At 48.6% G+C, this 21,223-nt stretch overlaps 1 protein-coding gene across 7 annotated transcripts in view; it reads left to right on the forward strand.

Moving 5' to 3' along the window:
* Positions 1-21,223, forward strand: part of UBL7 (ubiquitin like 7) — a 396,382-nt gene that overhangs the window by 297,051 nt on the left and 78,108 nt on the right. For 5 of the 7 annotated variants that reach the window (XM_069624581.1, XM_069624580.1, XM_069624584.1 and 2 more), the window contains one exon: positions 15,829-15,951. The exons of the other annotated variants lie outside the window; for them this stretch is intronic. In XM_069624581.1, the coding sequence (XP_069480682.1) occupies positions 15,829-15,951 (123 nt within the window). The remainder of the gene's footprint in view (positions 1-15,828; positions 15,952-21,223) is intronic. 7 annotated transcript variants of the gene reach the window in all.

Raw genomic sequence — 21,223 nt, forward strand, 5'->3', positions numbered from 1 at the left:
CTGCCTCCGTCTTCCCAGGCGGGTTTCTTTTTACTTTCTGCCTGTCACTCCTTTTATACACCTGTAGCCTTTCAATTGGCTGCAGGTTCAAGTACTTTGCCTGGCCATAGTTAATGTTGATATTGGAACATGCTTGACCTTTGCAGTGGTGCCCCCTAGTCCTCTCCGTCTCAGTACCAAAGTGGGGTGTCTGGATGGAAGTATGTCGGTTGCCTCCTCCCCGTCCCATTCTTAAAGGAATATGAATGTGGGACATGTTGTGCGTGTGAAAGAAGGAAGGACTGACAACCTACAAAGGCAGGGGGAGGGCTGAGTGTATTCTCCAGCATGGGGTCTGGCATTCACATGCTCATGAATATTCCCCATCGTCAGGCTGGGAATCTTCGGTAAAAGAAAAAAGTTTCACTTTCACTTTCAAACTGTTTTTCTCCTTTAAACCAATCGCTGTTCTCTGGGTCATAGTGCCTCCATCCAATGACATTCCTCTTCCTAAGCCCCTCGTCTGACAGCCATCTTCAGATTTGTACCGCACGCTTCAGTGTTGGGAGTCCTCGAGTTTGCTCTGTGAGCTACTTCTATGTTCTTTCACAGAAAAAGGTCCTATTTGTGTTCTAAAAAGAGCATGTGTGCTTTTCTCTCCATCTGCTGACAGCGGGGATCTGTTGTCGGTGAATTTCCGCACCCCTTCGATGATCATTGAGGTTTCTTGAAAGTTTCCAGAAGGCCATCAGGCCTACTTTGCGCCCTCCGACCATGACGGAGGAGAAGGAAGAAAGATCCCTCTTCAGGTCCTGCACCAAGTGCGGGATATGGAACGTGTTTGTGGAGGACAAACCCCTCCAATGCCTCGACTGTCTTCATCCGTACCACAAGGAAGGAGAGTGCGAGATCGCCTCGGCTTCTGCAAGAAGACTATGAAGTATAGACACAGTAGACTAGCAGCGTAGCTGAACGCCAAGGCCTCTGCCCCGTGCTGGGTCATACCTCACCCAGGACTGGCTGGTCCGAGGAGACGGCTTCTAGGTCCTTTGAGGGCACCTCATCCGTGGGGGCCCAAGGCAAGACCAAGCACCATAAGTCTGGTTCCTTCGGGGTCGCTGCGCAAACAGGTCTGGCGATCGACATTCAACTCAATTACTAGCCAGCAATCAAGCTCCTCCTCGAAAAGGAAATTGTCCAACCCAGCTAAACTGCAGAAGAATCCTGAGAAGCCAGGAATGGGGGAGGAGACTACCGAACTGCCCAAGAAGGCCCAATTGGCTCAGGCGAAGTCTTCGGCGACGATAGGGCTCACAAAGGCGAAAGGTGCTGACCCATAAAGGTAACCCCCACAGCGCAGGTGGTGTCCCTGCCTCCGAGACAAACTGCTGCTGTGTCTGCTGGCACACCAGAGAAGAGGATGCCGTCTCTGAGCCCGGCTCTGACCCCTCAGGGTGGAAAAGTGGATGAGGGGGGGGGGGAGCAAGGAGGCCCCACATCAGCCCCAGGCCATGGACGTTTCTTCCGCAGACAACGAGGACCTGGAGTCCTTGCACACGGTCCACGAGGATGTGGAGGACGGCGCAGGCCTAGTGTTCGGATCATGCCAGCTCAGCCAAGGGAGGCATCTCTGGACATTCTGTCGACCCTCCACACTTTGGTGTTGGAGAACCAGAAGAGGATGCCCCAGGGCCCGGTTCCCATGGAACTTCAGACCAAGATCAGCCTCCGGCAAAGAAAATGAAGCATCATCTGATGTCCCAGTTTCAGTCTCCACATCCGCTCTGGGTGCCCTCTACCCCGGTAGATCCGGACACAGGGATGGATACGGCCATGGCGATGACAATGATGATATTGTCACAGCGGGCAGTAGGTCTCCGCAGCCGAGGGCGACCACACTGGATGGGGTGGGATCCTTCCATTCCATGGTCGCCAAAGCCTCCAAGATTTTCCCGCTTGTGCCAGAGGAAACCAGGAGGGTTTCCTATACCAGAGGTGCGAGACGAAGACAATCATGATGGTGCCCCTTCTGGACAACGTGTGGGAGGAGGGCCTGGCACTCTTGAAGAACCCTTGCACGGCTCGGGTCAAACGGGATAGGCTGGAAAAGAAGTAGCGGGTGCCGGAATCCGCACCCAAGTGCCTGAGGTCACAACCATCGCCGGAATCCGTTGTTTCAGCGGCCGCAGGAAACTGTCGGTTAACCCGTCATCTTCTGTTCCTCCGTACAGCGAGGGGAAGAAGATGTACTCCATGGGAAGGAAGGTCATTTAAACCGTGGCGTCCACCATCAAAGCGGCCAACGTGCTGGCGATCCTAGCCAGGTATGACGGCTAGCTGTGGTACAAGCTGGGCCTGATTCTGGAGTGCCTGCCCAACAAGAGGATGAAGGCGATCACCCTCTTGCAGGAGGGAGAGGTAGCGCTAGATCACGCCATCACAATGGCGTTGGACATTACCGACACAAGGTTCCAGCAGATGTGGAACAGTGTCTGCCTTCATCGTCAGGGCTGGTTGAAGGCCACAAATTTCCTCCAGGAGGTCCAGGCGAGGGTACTGGACATGCCTTTCGACTAAGAAGCTTTTTGGGAAAGTCATCGACTAGTACCTGCAGGCCATTAAGGCGGATACAGAGACGACCCGTTCCCTGGGCACCCTCGAGCAGCACTGCTCGTACTTCCGCTGCTCCAGAGGAAGTAGAGCATGTCATCAAATTTTTCCTCGTACCGTCAACCTTCAAGATCCACGACTCAGGAAACCTACAGAGATCGTTCCAAGGCCTACGGTGGAGGAGGCCAGCGCCACTGTCGTCCGCAAGGCAGGACGCCGGCGCTAAAGAAGGCCTGAACCAACCAGGACGTCTGCACCCTGGTGAGAGGCCGGCTAACTGGATTTGCCAGCGAGTGGGAAAAGATCATCACCGAAAAATGGGTGCTGGATGCTCTCGCCAAAGGGCATACCATGGAGTTACAGCACAGGCGTCCATGGATCCCTCTGGTGGCCCGGCAGGAGCAGCACATCCCTCAGCTCTTAGAGGAGGTACGGGCCATGCTACGAAAAGAAACGATGGAGCTGGTTCCCCAACCACTCTATTCCAGATACTTTTCAGTCAAAAAGATGTCCTAGGGCTGGAGACCCATTCTGGACCTGCGACATATGCACAAGTACCTCAGTCCCAAAAGTTCAGGATGGTCACGTTGCAGCACGTGCTTGGCCAACTGGAAAAGGGAGACTTCGAATGGATTGTGTCCTCCCACGTATTCCTCATCTTGTGATAAATCGTTATCTCCAGCTTGGCTGCTTCGGAAAAAAAAAATTCTCGGCAGAGGGCGCTGTGCTCGAGGTCGTGGCGTCGATTGTCCCTCGACGTACTCCGTACTCTGTCGACGTCACCGATGGTATAAGTAGCTCGAGCCGCGCCCGTTGCTTCAGTTCCGTTTTTCCGATCGCTTCGCTATCGAGAACGGCGCGCTTCTATTTTCTGTGAAGAAAATGTCAGCATCTTCGACACCTTCGACACCCAGAACTGGGTTTAAAAAGTGTGCAGATTGTGGGTCTAAGATGTCGATTACCGAACCCCACCGGATTTCTCTCTGGTGTCTCGGTTCCAGTCACGAACCGACGACTGCGGCTCCTGCCAATCGATGACCGAAAAAGCTCTTCGTGAGAGGAGAGGTAAACTCTCGGTGGGGAGGGAGGCCTCAAAAAAGGTTTAGTCAAAAAAACATAAGAAAGCGACTGATTCTAAGGGATCAGATCACCATAGGCACTCGAAGAGATCTCGATGTAGAAGTAGATCGAGACATTCTTCGTCGTCATCGAAAAAAATGAAGAAGGGACATAGATCTCCCTCATCATCTTCTTCTTCAGAGTCGACCGAAGAAATTCGTTGTCCGACTAAATCGGATTCTCCCAGTAAGTGGGAAGAATTCCGCAAAAAGATGATGGAGGTTTTCGAGAATGCGGCCTCGACCCCCTCGAAAGAACCTCGAAAAAGCCCTAGCCCTAAGGTCGCTCCATTGGACGACAAAGGGAAGTCCAAGGCTACTATGGCTAAGACCAGTAGCGTCGAGGAATACAAAAAACCTCGAGTCGACGTAAAACCGTCGAAGAATCTTCAAGAGTCGAGCATCTCTCCAGTGCCGGCCAAGAAACACAAATCGTCGAAGACTTCGACAACTTCGTCGACGCCCTCAACGTCGATAATTTCGACACCAAAGCCAAATGCGTCATCGACGCCATTATCGAAGTCCTCTTTGAAAACTTCGAAGACACCCTCAAACTTCGAGGGATTTGCCATTTCCTTCGAAGCAGATGGAAGCGGAAGAAAGGAGATTCACTCCTTTGCCCAGATCAGACTTTTTCAAATCTATGTCTGCAATCTATGAAGAGTCTGCTTCAGAAGAAGAAGACGAAGTTACTCCTTTGGGAGTTACTTATGGTACAAGACAAGTTCCTGAAGAACTTATTGACCAGGAATCTAGAATGAGAGACCTGAGTGATACTCTACATTCTGCCAGTGGAGTTGACACATCCCCAGAATTAGAGTTCGCCAAACCTTATCCTGCAGAGCATGCAGATGCTGGGTACAGGGGTCTTATGACCAGGGTTGTTGAATACATGGGTTGGGGTAATACTTCACCCATTTTTGAACAAGATGACATGACGGATATTATCGTCAAGGGACCTCAGAAGGATCCTGTTCTCCCTTTTCACAGGGCCCTTCAAAGGACTGTGGAGGAAAAACTGGGAGAAACCAGAAACCATTGCTGCTGCAGACAGCACTTTTCCAAGAAAATAATATAGACCAGCTGGATCGGATCCTGATTATTTGAATAAACATCCGACTCCAGAGAGTTTAGTCATTCAAGCAGCATCCACTTCAAAACAAACTGCTTATCCAACTATCCCTCCAGATAGAGAGGATAAAAAAATGGACGCCTGGGCACGTAAAGTTTTCACGTCAGGCAGTATGGCACTTAAGTCGGCAAATGTCACCTGTACCCTAGCCAGGTTTACCCATACCCTGTGGGACTGTATTTCGGCGGCGGCTGATCATATTCCGGAAGGCGAGGAAAGGGAAGGCTTCCTGAATATAGTCAAAGACGGGAAGGAGGCAATGGGGGAATGCCTCCAGTCTGGACTGGATACTGCTGATATTATCAGCAGATCCATGGCTGCAAGCGTTGTGCTACGCAGATTTGCGTGGTTGAGGAAGTCGGGATTTGCACCGGACGTGCAAGCTAGACTCCTCAACATGCCCTTTGATGGCTCGAGGCTCTTTGGCAGAAAGGCTGATGAAAGCCTTGAAAAACTTCAGACCTCGAAAGCGGCAGCTAAATCACTTAGCGCCTCTTTGCGCCACTCTCTAAAACCCTATTCCGGCTCATCTTCCTGGAGGGGTCGTTCTTTTCGATACTACTCCTCTTTTGGTAGAGGAAGAGGACAGGCCTCTCAAAGGGGCAAAAGGAACTTCCCTCGTGGAACACGGGGAAGAGGTGCAAAATCAGCCTCAGGAGCGGCATCTGTACCCTCAGCCACTCCTGCAGCCACCTCCAAATCCCTCTGAGACCTTGTTACACAAAACACCAGTGGGAGGCAGGATCTCTCAACATCTGAAGGAATGGCAGGCCATTACCTCAGATGCTTGGGCACTGGAAACAGTAGCCCAAGGTTACTGTCTCCCCTTTCTAAAAAGGCCTCAGAATCATCCACCGGGAGCCAACTCCGTCAAAATTCCGGATCCGCTCCTGTTGCAGGAAATTTTAACCCTGCTAGAGAAAGGTGCCATAGAACTAGTACCTGTAGCGGAGAGGAACAGGGGTTGGTACTCCCCATATTTTCTCATCCCAAAAAAGGACGGAGGACTGAGACCCATCTTGGACTTGAGAAACTTGAACAAATTCCTCAGGAAGGACAAGTTCAAGATGGTGACTTTCTCAGATCCTTCAGGTTCTCCAACTCCAAGATTGGTTGGTATCATTGGACCTTCAGGATGCTTACTTTCATGTGCCAATCCATCCAAAGCACAGAAAGTACCTGAGGTTCGCGATTGGCAATTCTCATTATCAGTTTCGAGTTTTGCCATTCGGGTTGACCTCTGCCCCGAGGGTTTTCACCAAACTGTTGGCGGTTGTGGCAGCAAGTCTCAGGAAAGGAGGTATTCACATACGACTGGTTGATCAGAGCAAGTTCTCCAGAACAAGCTCAGGAACATCTTTCGATCACCTGCCACTTCCTCCACAAACTGGGCTTCTCCCTCAATTTCAAGAAGTCCCACATGATACCAGCCCAGAAACTCCAGTTTATTGGAGCAGTCTTGGGCATTCTGGAATTTTGTTACCATCTGCTGGATGTGGAGAGCTCTTACTTCGGGAGGCGAGGCTTTTCCCGATGAAGTGTCCAACGTCTACCGGCCTTCAATTTTCTCAGGTTGCTCGGCCTCATGGCATCCTGCATTTTTCTAGTACCAGAGGCCAGGTTGAGAATGAGATCCCTTCAGTGGGCACTCAGAACTCAGTGGTCCCAGTTCTCAGGGAATATGTCGGATCTTCTGCAAGTCCCGAGCGCAGTTGCTGAGGATCTTCTATGGTGGGCTTGCAACGACAACATTCTCAAGGGAGAGTCTTTTTGGCAACCATGGCCGGAGATAACGGCAGTGACGGACGCCTCACTCGCGGGGTGGGGAGCACACACCAACGATGTGACAATCAGCGGTCGTTGGTCTCTATCGGAGTCCAAACTACACATCAACCTATTAGAGCTTAGGGCAATCACACTAGCTCTGAAGGCCTTTCTGCCCTCTGTACAGGGAAAGAATGTTCTGATAATGACAGACAAAACAGTGGCCATGTACTATCTCAACAAGAGAGGAGGTGTAGGGTCACTGCCACTGTGCAGAGAGGCAATGCAGCTCTGGTTCTGGGGAAATACGAGAAGGAATCTCTGTCGGCAATCCACCTAGCCAGAGAGAAGAACACGGCGGCAGACGCTCTGAGCAGGCAGAGCATGGTCTCTCACGAGTGGGAGCTGGCTCAGGAAGTCCTTCTGGAGATCTTTGTCCTTTGGGGAACCCCTCAAGTGGATCTGTTCGCCACCGCGATCAACCGGAAGTGCGATCAGTACTGCTCAAGGGAATTTCCTCAAAGAGGAGCTCTGGGAGACGCATTCGTAGTGGAGTGGAAGTTTCCACTGCTGTACGCGTTTCCCCTAGCCCCCGTGATTTCTCAAGTAATCAGGAGGTTGAGAAAGTTCAGGAAAACCATGATCCTAACTGCCCCGGATTGGGCCAGGAGGACGTGGTACCCGGACCTTCTAGACATGTCCATCTGCCCTCCAATATTTCTTCCGCAAAGAGAGGATCTTCTCTCGCAAGAGGAAGGTCGGGTTCTCCATCCAGAGGTCAAGACACTCAACCTTCACGCATGGTTTCTGAGAGGTTGAGATACAAGGATTGGGATCTTCCGGATGACGTAATGGAAATCTTGCTTTCGGCCAGAAGACCAGCAACAAAGTCTTTGTACCGATGTCGCTGGAATAGGTTTAGTAACTGGTGCAAAGACAAGGATGTGGACCCTTTACAGTGTGGCACCCCAATGGTGCTTTCTTTTCTGCTACATCTAGCTAATCTGGGGCTCCAGATAGGAACAATAAAAGGATACCTTGCTGCGCTGTCCATTTTCAAGCGCTCCTCGGAAGAGGTTTCATACTTCAAAATACCGTTAATAATTCAATTCTTAAAGGGGCTCACTAATGTATACCCTCCAGTACCTTTTCATGTACCAATCTGGGACTTAAATTTAATATTAAAATTCTTGACTTGCATACCTTTTGAGCCTCTGCACTCATGTCCATTGAGGCTTTTAACTCTAAAAACTGTCCTCCTTGTGGCCCTATCATCAGCCCGCAGGGTTAGCGAACTTCAGGCTCTCTCATGCAAACCACCATATACTATTTTTTATAAAGATAAGGTAGTCCTTAAGGTTAAACCGTCATTTTTGCCAAAAGTAGTCTCGGACTTCCATTTGTCACAAAAAAATAGTACTTCCAACGTTTTATCCTCCTCCTCACCTGTGCAAAGAAGAGGAGAGATTACATAGATTAGATCCCAAGCGGGCTCTTAGTTTTTACATCTCTAGGATGGCTAAATTGAGACAAGATGACCAACTGTTTGTGGGTTACACTGGTCAAATATTAGGCTTATCTGTAGCAAAACAGACCATTTCCCATTGGATCATATTAGCCATAGTTGAATGCTACAGATTAGCGGGAAAAGAACCACCAGATGGGCTTCGTGCCCATTCTAAAAGGGGAATGGCTACTTCTGCGGCTCTAAAGAGGGGAGTGCCGGCAGCTGACATTTGTGTAGCTGCTACCTGGAAAACAATACATACCTTTGTTAAACATTATTGTTTGGACACTGCCTCCTCTAACGAGGGTTTATTTGCAAAGGCAGTTCTGCATTCTGTCCACGAAAACTGAAATGGTACTCCCACCTCCAAAAATTGATACTGCTATGGGAGCCTATCACAAGATGAGGAATACATGGGAGGACACAATCCATTCGAAGAACAAGTTACTTACCAACTGTAACGTTCTTTCGACTGGATGTTCCTCCCACGTTTTCCTCATCGACCCTCCCATCCAACCCCACAGTACAGTTTACGTTTTCTTACACTTTCCTCTCACGAAGAAGGTATCGGTCATGGGACCTGCCTGGGTGTTCCTCCTATATATATATTTCATCGAAAAAACAGAACTGAAGCAACGGGCGCGGCTCAAGCTACTTATACCATCGGTGACGTCGACAGAGTACGGAGTACGTCGAAGGACAATCGACGCCACGACCTCGAGCACAGCGCCCTCTGCCGAGAATTTTTTTTTCCGAAGCAGCGAAGCTGGAGATAACGATTTATCACAAGATGAGGAATACGTGGGAGGAACATCCAGTCGAAAGAACGTTACAGTTGGTAAGTAACTTGTTCTTCTTGACGTTGCTGGACCTGAAGGATGCCTACTCCCACGTCCCCATTCACAAGAAAAAAATAATTTTTCTAAGCTTCGTAGTACAGGGACGGCACTACCAGTTCAAGGCTTTCCTGTCGGCTTGAAGTCGGCCCCAAGGGTGTTCACGAAGTGCCTGGCAGCAGTGGCAGCCCATCTGTGGCTACGGGGGATACATGTGTACCTGTACCTCGATGACTGGCTCATCCAGGTCCGCTCGCGAGAGTTAGCTGTCAGACACACAGAGACGACCGTCCAGCTGCTGACGGATCTGGGATTCTCCATTAATTGTCCAAAGTTCTGCTTGACACCATCGCATAACGTGCTGTTCCTAGGAGCTGGACTTTATACGGTCTCCTGCCTTGCGTAGGCTTTGGAGCAGAGGGTAGCGGCCATTCAAGGAACAGTGTAACGACTGTTGTCAATGAAGACCGCCACAGTGCGAACCATCAAGTCGCTGCTCGGCTTGTCATCTTGCATCTACGTTATCCAACTATGCAGGTTATGGTTGCGACATCTTCAGGAGTTCCTGGACGCTTGCTGGATACAGGTTTCCGGAGATTCGCTGACAAGATCCCACTCAACGAGGAGTTCCGTTGGGCGATAAGGTGGTGGGGCCTTCACTCCAACATCACCCGGGGCACAGGGTTTCAAACCTCCCCCCTACCAGGAAACGATCACCACGGACGCTTCCCTGGAAGGCTGGGGAGCCCACACTGGATGTCTGCACCCATGCCAGAGGCCTGTGGCTGCCGGAGGAGAAGGATCTCCACATCAATATCTTGGAGCTGCAGTGTTCTGGGCCCTCAAGTCATTCCTTCCATCTCTGAACGGCAAGGTGGTGAGGATCTTCACGGACAACACCACCATTATGTTCTACATCAGGAAGCAGGGGGGCACTCGATCCCCAGCACTCTCCAAAGAGGCGCATGACTTGTGGCATTGGGCCATCAGACAAGGCATGTTCCTCGTTCCTCTTCACCTGGCGGGAGTCAAGAACACCATCGCAGACTCCCTCAGCTGGGAATTGCGCTCCTGCCACGAGTGGGAACTTCAGAAGGACCAGGTGGACTGCATCTTCGTCAAGTGGGACAGGTCCCAGATTGATCTGTTTGCGACGGCAGTGATCTCCAAATGCCTGAAGTTTGCCAGCAGATTCCACCAAAAGAGATTCCCGGGGACCCTTTCTCCTTTCCCGTGGGATTGCCTGTTTCTGTATGCGTTTCCTCATTTGCCTCTCCTGCTACGAGTCCTCAACCCACTCAGACGATGCCAATGCAGGATGATACTCCTCGCCTTGGCGTGGCCGAGGCAGATTTGGTTCTTGGACTTTCTCAGCCTGTCAGCATTGCCTCTGGTAAAGCTGCCGGTGATTCCGGATCTTCTCACCAGAGAAGGAGGCGCAATATATCACCACGACCCAGGATCGTTGAACCTGAGGGCTTGGCTCCTGCAGCCCTCGAGTTTGGAGGATATAAGTTGCCTGCGGACACAAGGGAGGTCCTTGCAAAGGCCAGATCGTCATCGACTTTGAAGCGCTACGGTCACAAGTGGAAGCGATTCGCTATGTGGTGCTGGTCTCAGAAGATTACCCCTCTGAGGGTCACGGCCCCACAGATTTTTCTACACTTGCTTTCCTTGGCCAAGGCCGGACTGGTGCACGCCTCGATCAAGGTACATCTGGCGGCTATCTCCCGCTACACCAGGTCTCCAGGAAGGTCTTCACTTTGGTCTCACTGACTCGTCAAGGAGTTCCTCAAAGGATTATTTCGATCTTTCCCACAGGTGAAGGCTCCTGCCCCAACGTGGGAACTCAACGTGGTGCTGACGAGGCTCATGGGGGTAGGGGGACCTTCGAGCCTATGCTTCAGGTCACGCTCATGTTCCTCTTGTGGAAAACCGCTTTCCTTGTGGCCATTACCTGTGCCAGGAGGGTAGTTGAGATCCAGGCCCTGTCCTGCAAACAGCTGTATCTGACTTTCCACAAATCGAGCGTGGTGCCGAGGATGCACCCCTCTTTCATACCGAAGGTTCTGTCGAATTCCACCTCAACGAGCCTTTGGTGTTACCTGTTATTTTCCCGAAGCCTTCGTCACCAGCTGAAAGGGCCTTGCACTCCCTGGACGTTGCTCATGCCCTGAAGTTCTACATGACGCCCACAAAGAGTTTTTGGAAGGCTTCCCAACTGTTCATGAACTTTGGTCCTGTGACCCATGTGAAGGCCTTGTCCAAAGCTTCCATCTCAAGGTGGCTCTCGGGCTGCATCACGCAGCCCGGCTGTCCGAGAGCCCACTCCACCAGAGCGGTGCTGCGACGACTGTGTTCCTGTCTGGTGTTCCCGTCTGGTGTGCCCGGGCTGGACATCTGCAAGACATCTGCAGGGCGGCCACATGAAGGTCCACGCACACCATCACAAGATTCTACTTCGTCTACAGGGATTCCAGGGAGGAGTCCAGAGTCGGCCAAGCAGTGCTACACAACCTCTTCGCTGAGGTGAGTCTGTTGCAGAGGTAAGAGTTGATTGCTTCTGTTGAGCCTTGCCACCTCCCGTGGTTGTGTAATGTTGTTGTACTGCTATGTATTAGTTATTCATGAGCATGTGAATCCATACCAGACCTCATGCAGGAAAAGGACCAAGTTACTTACCTGTAACTATTGTTCTACCAGCATGGGTCTGGCATGGATTCACATGCGAACCCTCCCTCCGTCCCCTCTCCAGCTTTTCTTGGTCATACTGCCACTTTACGTGCTTACCAAATCTGAAGATGGCTGCCAGAGGAGGGGCTTAGGGAGAGCACTTTCATTGGATGGGGGCAGTATGACCCAGACGACAGTGATTGGTTTAAAGGAGAAATAGTTTGTAAGTGAAACTGGTTTTTCTTTTACTAAGGATTCCCGCCCTGACGGCTGGAAATATTCATGAGCATGTGAATCCATGCCAGAGCCATGCTGGAGATAGGTAATCAACTTGTTTCTTCTTACAAGGGAAAGGGGGCTACCATACCTCACCTAAAGACATCCTCTTCCCCTCTCCCCAAGGTCCCTCCAACCAGGTGATTCTCCCTCGCATATCTACCCCCATGGTCGGGATCCAAAAGTGATGGCCTTTCCTGGCCACCTGGGAGGAAGCTGCAAAGGGAGTAGATGGGAGGAAGCCCTAGGGTTCTTTACAATATATAGTCAAGGTCATAAAATATGGCTTTGCTAGGGGATGAATTAGGAGTGGGGAGGTGGAGAGGATTGATGGAGTGTTAGTGTAAGAGTTTTTCAGGCATACGAGGGATGGGCGAGAAGGCTGATAGCCGGATAGGTTTACAGCACAGTATGGGATCCATCAGCAAGGTCTGGTGTGCTTTCCTGAAGAGAAGATGGTATTCGATACAGCAAGTGTTCAGAGGGACTTCCAGATTGGCAAGGCTTGTATTGAGGAGGAACCACCTATTCAGGCAGATTTGGTTAGTGTATTGATGCTGATGAGGCTCAAAGGATTATGTTAGGCCTGTAGTGTGTGGCCTTCTTTTGAATTAATGCTGGGCCTTTGCGGTGCAAGGCCAAGTTAGTTATACACAATGCTTTGACAGTAATTTCGCTGAGCAGTCTGCATCCAGTGGAGAAGTGCGGCTGAATTGTTCTTTCTCGGCACTAAACGTAAAGGAAATTTTGCTGCAGTGTTTTGGATTACCTAAAGTTTGGTCAGAAGATCTGAGGGAGCTCGGAGGAGAAGAGCATTGGCATAATTTAAACAAGAGACTATTGCAAGAATTGCTGAGAGTCTGGGGGGCTAGTAAGAAAGGGAAAAATGTGTGTTAGGATGCAGATATAATGAATGCAGCTTTTCATGACCGCGTTGATGTGCCATGTTGGAAAGTTTAGAATTCATGAGGCAACCAGGGTTTCTTTATAAGAAGGGTGGAGGGTGTAGGGGGGCTAGCAAAGGAAGCCAATGAGTCGCTTGAGGGGGAACAGGGATGTTTTTCTTCAAAGCAAGATTTCGGTTTTCCTTGGGTTGAGGAGGTGCTTCGAAGTCATCCATAGGTGGATCCCGCAGAAGCAGGGGGCCAGATCGGGTGAGGGGGCAGGAAGGTCACTGGAGATTTTGAGGACGATTTGATTGTCAGCGTAGTTGTCACAGGTGAGACCGAAGGAGTGGATACAAGCAGGCAAAGAACTGAGATGGAGGTTAAAGAGGAGGGGCAAGAGGAAGGCTCCTTGAGGCAATCCGTGCAAAACTGGGCAGGAGGTCGAAGTGACAGGAGCAGGAACACAATTTGTGAGGTGTTGCAGAGCAATGAAGATATCCAGTTGTGGGCTAGATCACAAATGCCTATGTTGTGTAGTCTATCAGTAAAGATGCAATGATCAAAAGCTGAGGGGGGCTAGAATAGGATTAGGGCGGAAGGCCCATCTGAGTCTGTGTGTCTTGTGAGATCATCCTAAATGTAGACTAAGCAAGATTCTTTTCCTAGTAAAGGTCTGAAGGATCCAAGATATTGTTGGGTTCAGAAAAAATGCACAACTGAGAATATGCCTCCTTGTCTGCTGATTTCGATAGGTAGCGGTTGTTAGAAATGGGTCTATAATTGTTCACATCAGGCGAGCCAAGGGATTCCTTTTTAAGACGAAGCTTGTTGAAGGGAGGTTTTAAGGTCTGCAGTGAAAATGCTGGACGGGAATGAAGAGTTAATGGTGGAGAGGGCGAGATTCCCGGCACAGGTATAGGAGAGGATCTCTTTTAGCACAGGGTAGTTTGGGGAGCGTGTAAGTCATCTTGTAGACCAGAGTTTCAAGAATTCTGAGGAGGTGAAAAAAGGGATTTTTGTGAGGGAAATTGTAACATTGGTTGTGCAGCAGAAGGCAAGGAGGATTTATTTATTTTTTATAAGAAAACATTATTCCTCTTTATGACTTTGTTTCCAAGTGGTCCGATATTGCGTCACAGAAGGATTGCGTTTGGGGAGTGGCATTTAATAATCCAAGCTAGGGAACTGAATTCATTGTACTTCCAAAAACAAGTGTGCTTGCAAATGACAGATCTTGCAGATTTCAGTGTATGCTGTTTTTAAATAATTTGTGAAACAGTCTTCAAATTGTTTGTGGAAGTGTTAGTTGTCTGTCTTTTAAAGAAAAGTAATCCCAACTGGAAGTTAATGGCTTTAAAAGTATCCCACAGTAATTCATGTTGCTGCTTTTATCAGAAATATGCTACAGCCATACCCTGGATGACCAGTATACCCGCAGACATATCTGGATTGTATGGTCACCTCAGTGCACCACATAGGATTTTGAAGTTGGGGTATTTTACACCCCTTTTGAAGTTTGGCATTAAAAAGTAATTCCCATTCCACTAGAGTAGTTTTAGGCGGTGTGATGAATCGGAGGATGTCATCACTCCTATCCTGGCGGTAGCCTCAGCCCATGGGGGCAGGGGACAACAGCCGCTACCCGATCCTGACCCTGGGGACGGCTATATGAGGGAGGTCCACCGGGGGTAGGCAACCCTCAAGAAAGTGACCCATCAGATGAGACATGGTATCCCCCCTTTTCCTTTTGGGGATACCCCTCCATTCCTCAAGCCTCGGTGGCATATTGTGATGGCTCCCTTCAACAATCTATGGGACCTACTGTTGAAATCTTCCAACATTCTGTACAGAAAATACTGTCACCAGACATGTGAAAGTACTGGGACAAGGAGGCTGACTGGAACAATGAGGATCAGTCAGATGAAAGAAACACTGAACGCTCTCTAGTGGTTGCGGGCGTATGATGGATGCCGGGACATTTAAAAACCCTCAACCCGCATGAAAAAGGGAGACGCTGTCTGTGGAGGTGTTGCCTACTCAGTGCTGACCGAGGGACTGACAAGCCGCAGGGGGGACTGTGGAGCCTGAGAAGGCCATAGGAGGAGGATTGCAGATGCTAGTCTACCGTGTGAAAACCGTGAGAGGAAGAGAAAAGGAGAGACTTCCTACTGGTTACGGGAACCGGAGAGCGGCATCTGCGCCGCCCGAACATGGAGAAGCGTTTGGCAGACGAGCAGGAACCACAGAAGACGTGGAAGTCATTCAGCAAAGCCGGCGAGGCCGTAAAATGGAAACTGGACACTGAAGAAACCCACGGAAAGCCAGTGAGTCCTCCGGAGGGATACTGGGACTTCGGGGTGCTTCAGCAACATTACCAAGCAGAGATAAAAGCAAGTGGATTGAAGAAAAGGAAATGTGAGCCCCAATATTTTCAAAAGAACAACGATGGAATGAACGCAGCAAAGTCAAGTTTGCAAGTGTGTAAAGTGACTATTCCGAAGAGCAAACCAGGGGAAGCGAGCCATCCTCTGGAACAGTGAACTTTGTCTATTGGTACCTTTCCTACCCTCTTCTATGTCTAATAAATGTGTATAGGCAAAACTGTAAGCTCTGTGTCTGCGTCTCATTCCTGGCTCCTCACAGCAGACAAAGCTACATTTCGACTCTAAAGTATATATTTTTGTAAACCATACTTCTTTGCACCTAGAAATCGATGCAAATGAAAATATGCATTTTTCTCATAGTTACTCTTCTACTCAGGCAGCAATATTGGAGCTCATTTCTGTGGCACTGCTCCACTAGCACCCCTGATCTGGAGAGCTGTGTGAGTGGAAGCAGGATCATTATCTTAAGTGCCTGCTGTTTCAGATATTTTGTTTTTGGGAGGTGGTGGGTGTACTTGTTTTAGAACGTTTGTCTGTTTTTAAGGTGGGGGCGTAAGGGGGATCGTACGGGTAGTACGCTGCTTATGTGGGACAGTGGTTTCATCTCTGTTCACTGGATGGTATTTAAAGCAACCGGCTGTGCATTTTTTTTGTTTCTTAAGGGACACTCCTCTGGCACGTCTCCAATGTCTACCACTGTCCTATCTGGAACACCCATCACAAACGACCTGTTTAGTCAGGCCTTGCAGCATGCACTCCAAGTATCTGGCCAACCCAACCCTCCGGTGAGTACTCTCTATGGCTTTGATCAAGTTTATGGGTGACATTTGGGGATTACTTCAGGGCATAATCCAAGGAACTGAAACACCAGGCTTTAGGAATTAAACTTTTAGCCCAACTAATTGGGGGTGTTTGCGATGGAAACGCAGCACGTTGCGAAGAGTGCTAAAGCAAAGATTATGAAGTGAGTTCTGTAAATCTGTTGGTAGCGAGGTCTTGTTGAAGGTGGCCATGGGGAATAGTTTCTGCAAACATCTTGCTGGATAGTGTCTATGCATATATAATCTGCCTCTTAATGGACTCTCATTTGTGACTTGAGCACTTCTGTCCTCTGGTACTATCCTCATTTTAAGTCAAATGTATGGATTGTTGAGTTTACTTTAGTGAGAGAGAACGAGAAAACCATTTACATTCTAGTAATCTTGGGGTAAACAATTCAAGTTGCAAGCAGCCAGGCCTTTCTAGTCGTTCTCGCAGATCTTCGCATGCACAGATAACACCAATTTCTAATCAACTATCAAATACTTGCTAATAGCAAGTACACATTTTGAGGCCTGGCAAGTCCTTTTAAAGGAGCAAAGAGTTTACTTATTATTTTCTGGATGGTATCTATGAGCAGTCATTTAAGGATATTGATGGAGATGGGTGACTTAAGTTTGCCAGGTGTTAACTGAAGTCTCTGCATACATCTGAAAAAAGGAACCAGGATATTCAACTCTTCCTCATGGCGATACCTCTCAAGTTGCCAGGATTTGTAATGGAGTAATAGGCGATTAAGTTCTCATGATTGGGGAGAATGTTTGTTGGGAAGAAGAATCCACTGAGATGCCAGTGACTACTGAGTAGTACAGTTTATGGTGCCAGCAGCAGAGTTGGCTTATGCTAAGGTAAAGGCCCAGACATATGTAGACACGCGTTTTCAAAGGTCCTACGCAGGAAGAATCCCAAGTATCTGGATGGACAAAAATAAATTGAGGGGAGGTCTAAATCCGATCCGTAACAGGAGGAAAGGCCATTATCAGCTTGGAAGCTGGCATCATTTGCTATGACAAATCTGTTTGTGGGTGGAGGTACTGGTAAATCCCTGGCCAGGTAAATCCCTGGCCAGGTGAAGAGAGAAGTATACTTGGGAGGGGGCAGGGGCCGGAGGGGGGGGGGGGGGGGGAGAAATAAATCATGCTCTTGTCTGCAAAGGATAAAGGCATATGGAAATTGACAACTCATTGAAGCAACAAACTAATCTAATGGAGAACTAACCCTCCCAGATTGGTCCTCTTCTGGAAAGGTTCACAGACTTGGATATTTAAACTGTCCCCAAGGGCATTGCAGTGACACCAACCTGACTCGGTCACAGTGACATTGGCTCCACCGGAGCCGGACATAATGCCCCTGGTGCATGCATGTAGTTGGCTGCATCCTCATTTTTTTTTCTTCTGCATGTCATAGACGCCACTCCGAGGTCTAGCCACTCACATAGATTTTTGTTGGATTTGCATACCTTTATCATTATTCCCAGAGACTTGTACTTTAAGCTTGTGGTGAGTAAGAGTCTGAGGATGCTCACCATTGCTTTGCCTGCGGTTGGGTCTGGCACATGACTGACATCCAGGTGTCACACCAAGCTATTCCCTCCAAGCCCATCCAAGAGAATTATTGCAGAAGTCTTCACACAGTTGAAAACGTTTGGTAGGATGAAACCAGTGCAGGTCCATCTAATTTTACCCAGTGCTCCAAAACCCATTATTCTAACTCTGACTCTCCATGTTAGCCCCCGTACCTCTTGCTCCTTGTCCAATCGTGACCAAAATCTGGTGCAAAGCGCCATTACTGGATCAAAAGAAAACCAAGCGATCGCATTCCCAAAGTCATATTACCCCCAACAGAGTTTCTGATTCTAGGAATTCACATTTTAGGACTTTAATTATGGTGCTGTCTCTAGAGTATCGAGTTTTTTAATCCTCCTAGTGGAAAAACATGAAAACTGTAACTTTTCTGTCTACACCGCCACTGCAGTTGTGCTGTAGTCATCCATGTTACAAATTTTAGAGAACACCCACCTGGTCTGCTCTGAAGTGCACTGGTCCTGCTGTGAACAGTGCAGTGAGTCCCAACACTATAATCTTTTAGGATTTTTTTGTTTGAATCTGTGTTGCCCTAAGATTACTCTACCATCTGTGCATGGTACCGTATGTCATGCCACTGGGCTACCTTTGAGGCCTCCACTGATGCAGAGTGTTGAGTCTCCTCCAGTGCTCTGTGCAGAAGTAACCGCGTGTGGGACTTTTCATTTCCCCATTGGTGCTTGGTGCACTCGAAATCAATAGGGCCCCTGACAACAAACCTTGACTCTCTTTGAACATAGCTTTTACACACATTGTGATGTACTATACCCTGGGATCGGGTTTGTTGCTGGTCTGGCTGACACCAGCGATGACGACTAGTTTGGATTAGTGGTCCTAGTGTTTCTACAGTCTGGTCCCTCTGTTGTGCTTCAGGTTATCATTGACCTGGATCATTCTCCAGTACTGCACTTTCATGACTAATACCCTGGTCAGTCTGACTAGTTTGGCTTGCATCTCTGCAAAGGTTTCAAAAGACCTTAAGGTTCTTTGTCCCGATATGATCCCCAAAATGATCCCCAAAATGCACGCACGTTGACTGATATTCTAGAGTCTGACGAGAATTAGGGTGGTGTGATACTTTGATGGGGTTCATGGAAGCAGTGGCACCCCAGAATCTTTTTATAGGGGTGGCTTGATAAGGCCATAGGAAATCGTGGGGTGGCACACAAACACATAAAAGGGGGCGTGGCAAAGATGTTTGTGGGCAGGCCAGCAGGGAACATAGTTCCACTACTTCTTTTGGTACACTTCGACCACCGACTGCTAGCATCTGTATTCTATTATGCATCTAAGATAGTTGCAAAAAAGGCCCAAACGGTCGTTGACAAATGTGGTCCACTTTTTTTTTCAGGTTCCCAGACCATTTTTTTTTGGTCACAGTTTCACTGTGTGTTAAATACTAAGAATTGCAAATCTTTTAGAAAAGAGTAACAGGTATGATACTTTCTGCCCCATCAGTTCTCTCAAGTATGGGTCCTTAATATTTAAAAACAGAACTGCTAAGCAGTGGCTGGCCATCGAGAGCTACCCACTTAGACTGGTGTCTCTGGGTGAGTGGCTATGGCCCCTAAGAAGTCTTTCCCTAATAGTGTATTGCAGCAGTTTGTGATGGGTCCTTTTAAAACTATGGTGGAACAAAAAAGAGATGAAAGGTCTTACAACCGGGGCCTCCCAATTGAGATATATCTGGGCTCCACCCATCAGAGACAGAATTCATGAACCGAACCGGTATCAGGAATGGTATGAAGCAGGCCTAGAAAGAGTGGGGCAAATCCTAAAGCAAGATGGATGCATGTCAATCCAGGACCTGAAGGCAGGACTGCACATGAGATCCCTTGACGTGTTCAAATATCTGCAACTGAAAGGTGTGCTCACGAATCCAGAGTGGAAAGATGAGCTTCAAAGAGACCTCACCAATTTTGAATGGATACTTGGCAACACTGACTCGAGTAAAGGCCTCACCTCCCGTCTATACGGATCCCTGATAGTAGAACGGGAACACAACCTGGAGAATCTAAAAAAGAGATGGGGGAAAAAGATCTTGGCCTCCCACTATCAGACCAACTGTGGTCAAAGATGTGTGAAACGGTGCAAAAAATATCTATCTCAGCGCAATATAAACTGCATGGTCTGAAACTATTGCACAAGTGGCAGTACGACCCCATCAGGCTCTCGAAGATGTTCAGTCATGCTAGCCCCTTGTGCTGAAGGGAGTGTGGAAGCCCCGCCGATTATTGGCATATGTGGTGGGCTTGTCCCCAATCCCAAAAGTATTGGAGTGAAGTTCTGGCCTGGATAAGGAACATAGAAGGGATTACCAGGGACAGGGACCCAAGACTGGTGTTATTCGGACTTGAGGAACAAGAAGGGCGCTGGATAAAGTCCTGCATATGACTCACTTCCTCCTGCTGGCCGCCAAGGTCTGTATTACCATAGGCTGGAAAGACGAGGACCTTCCCAAGGAGAAAACATGGGCCAGAAAAGTCAGAGAACTCTGTGTAATGGAAAAACATTCCGTGGGCTATCCCCTAGCAGGGAAATGCAATGGGCTCCCTTCCTCGAAGCCTACAGAGGAATGAATGAATAGCCCAAGCCCCAAGTACACTCATTGAAAAACTTGCCCACGACCCAAGGACCAAAACTTGCGGCGTGTCTCGCCTCCATTGCCGGGGGAGGGGGCAATAAGGGAGAAGGGGTGGGAGTTAAAATCAAGTTAAATGTTAAGCAAACTGATACTGTTGCCGAGATTAATGTTTGAGCGCTGTTCAAGGGAGGTGCAGTTACATACGCTTTGAAATCAATCAATAAAAGTAATTTTGAAAAAAAAACAGAACTGCTACAGCCTAGCTGCAAAAATTATGGAAAATGCCCTAGTCGTTTACACGGGAGCCACATTTCACAAGCACATTCAAGAGGCACCTCGCCTGACAGCCAGGGCAGTTTCTAGCAAACTTGGTGCCCAGGGTGAAACATCAGAATGCGCCCCCCCCCCCACTAACTGGCACACGTCACTCCCAAACTACACCTCTGCCGTGCGATAAAAACCCTCCTCAATATGAATAAATAATGCTATATAAATGAAGCTGGTTTCATTACATTGTAATTCAAGTACTTTACAGAGGAATTCTAATGTGAAAACACAGCTGTTGCTGCCCAAGAAAATAGTTTTTCTGTCACCTGCTCTTATGGAAGGCCTTGCGTGAATGCAGTTTCAAACTGTCCGCACTGGCACACTGCACTGTGAACAGCCTATCAGGGTCTGAGGGCCCACTAACCTGGCCCTGTGTTGCAGGTGTTGTGTTCGTACCACCTCACTTGTATTTGCCAAGGGGCAATACTATACTAACCATATGAATTATTTTCTGATAGAAGGTTATAACTCCAAGATGGGCAGTCTGGTACACTCTTATTGTGCTCTTTCAAAATACCTCTGAGTTGGAAAGGGGACAAATACCACCAATGAGGATTCCTGTATACTTTGCATTGAATCACAGAGCATTTCAGGACTATAAAAGTGATCAGAGATCTCTACATTTGATAAACAAGTCTGTAATAAAAGGATTGTATGTGTGCATATCTAAATGCATAACTGATGGATGGCTTGGTGTTCACAATACTCACCCTAACATTAAAATGTTTGTACCTTGAACCATAC

The sequence above is a fragment of the Ambystoma mexicanum genome, chromosome 11 (genome assembly GCF_040938575.1).
Source record: "Ambystoma mexicanum isolate Mex_15411 chromosome 11, UKY_AmexF1_1, whole genome shotgun sequence".
In the NCBI taxonomy this organism is placed as follows: Eukaryota; Metazoa; Chordata; class Amphibia; order Caudata; family Ambystomatidae; genus Ambystoma; species Ambystoma mexicanum.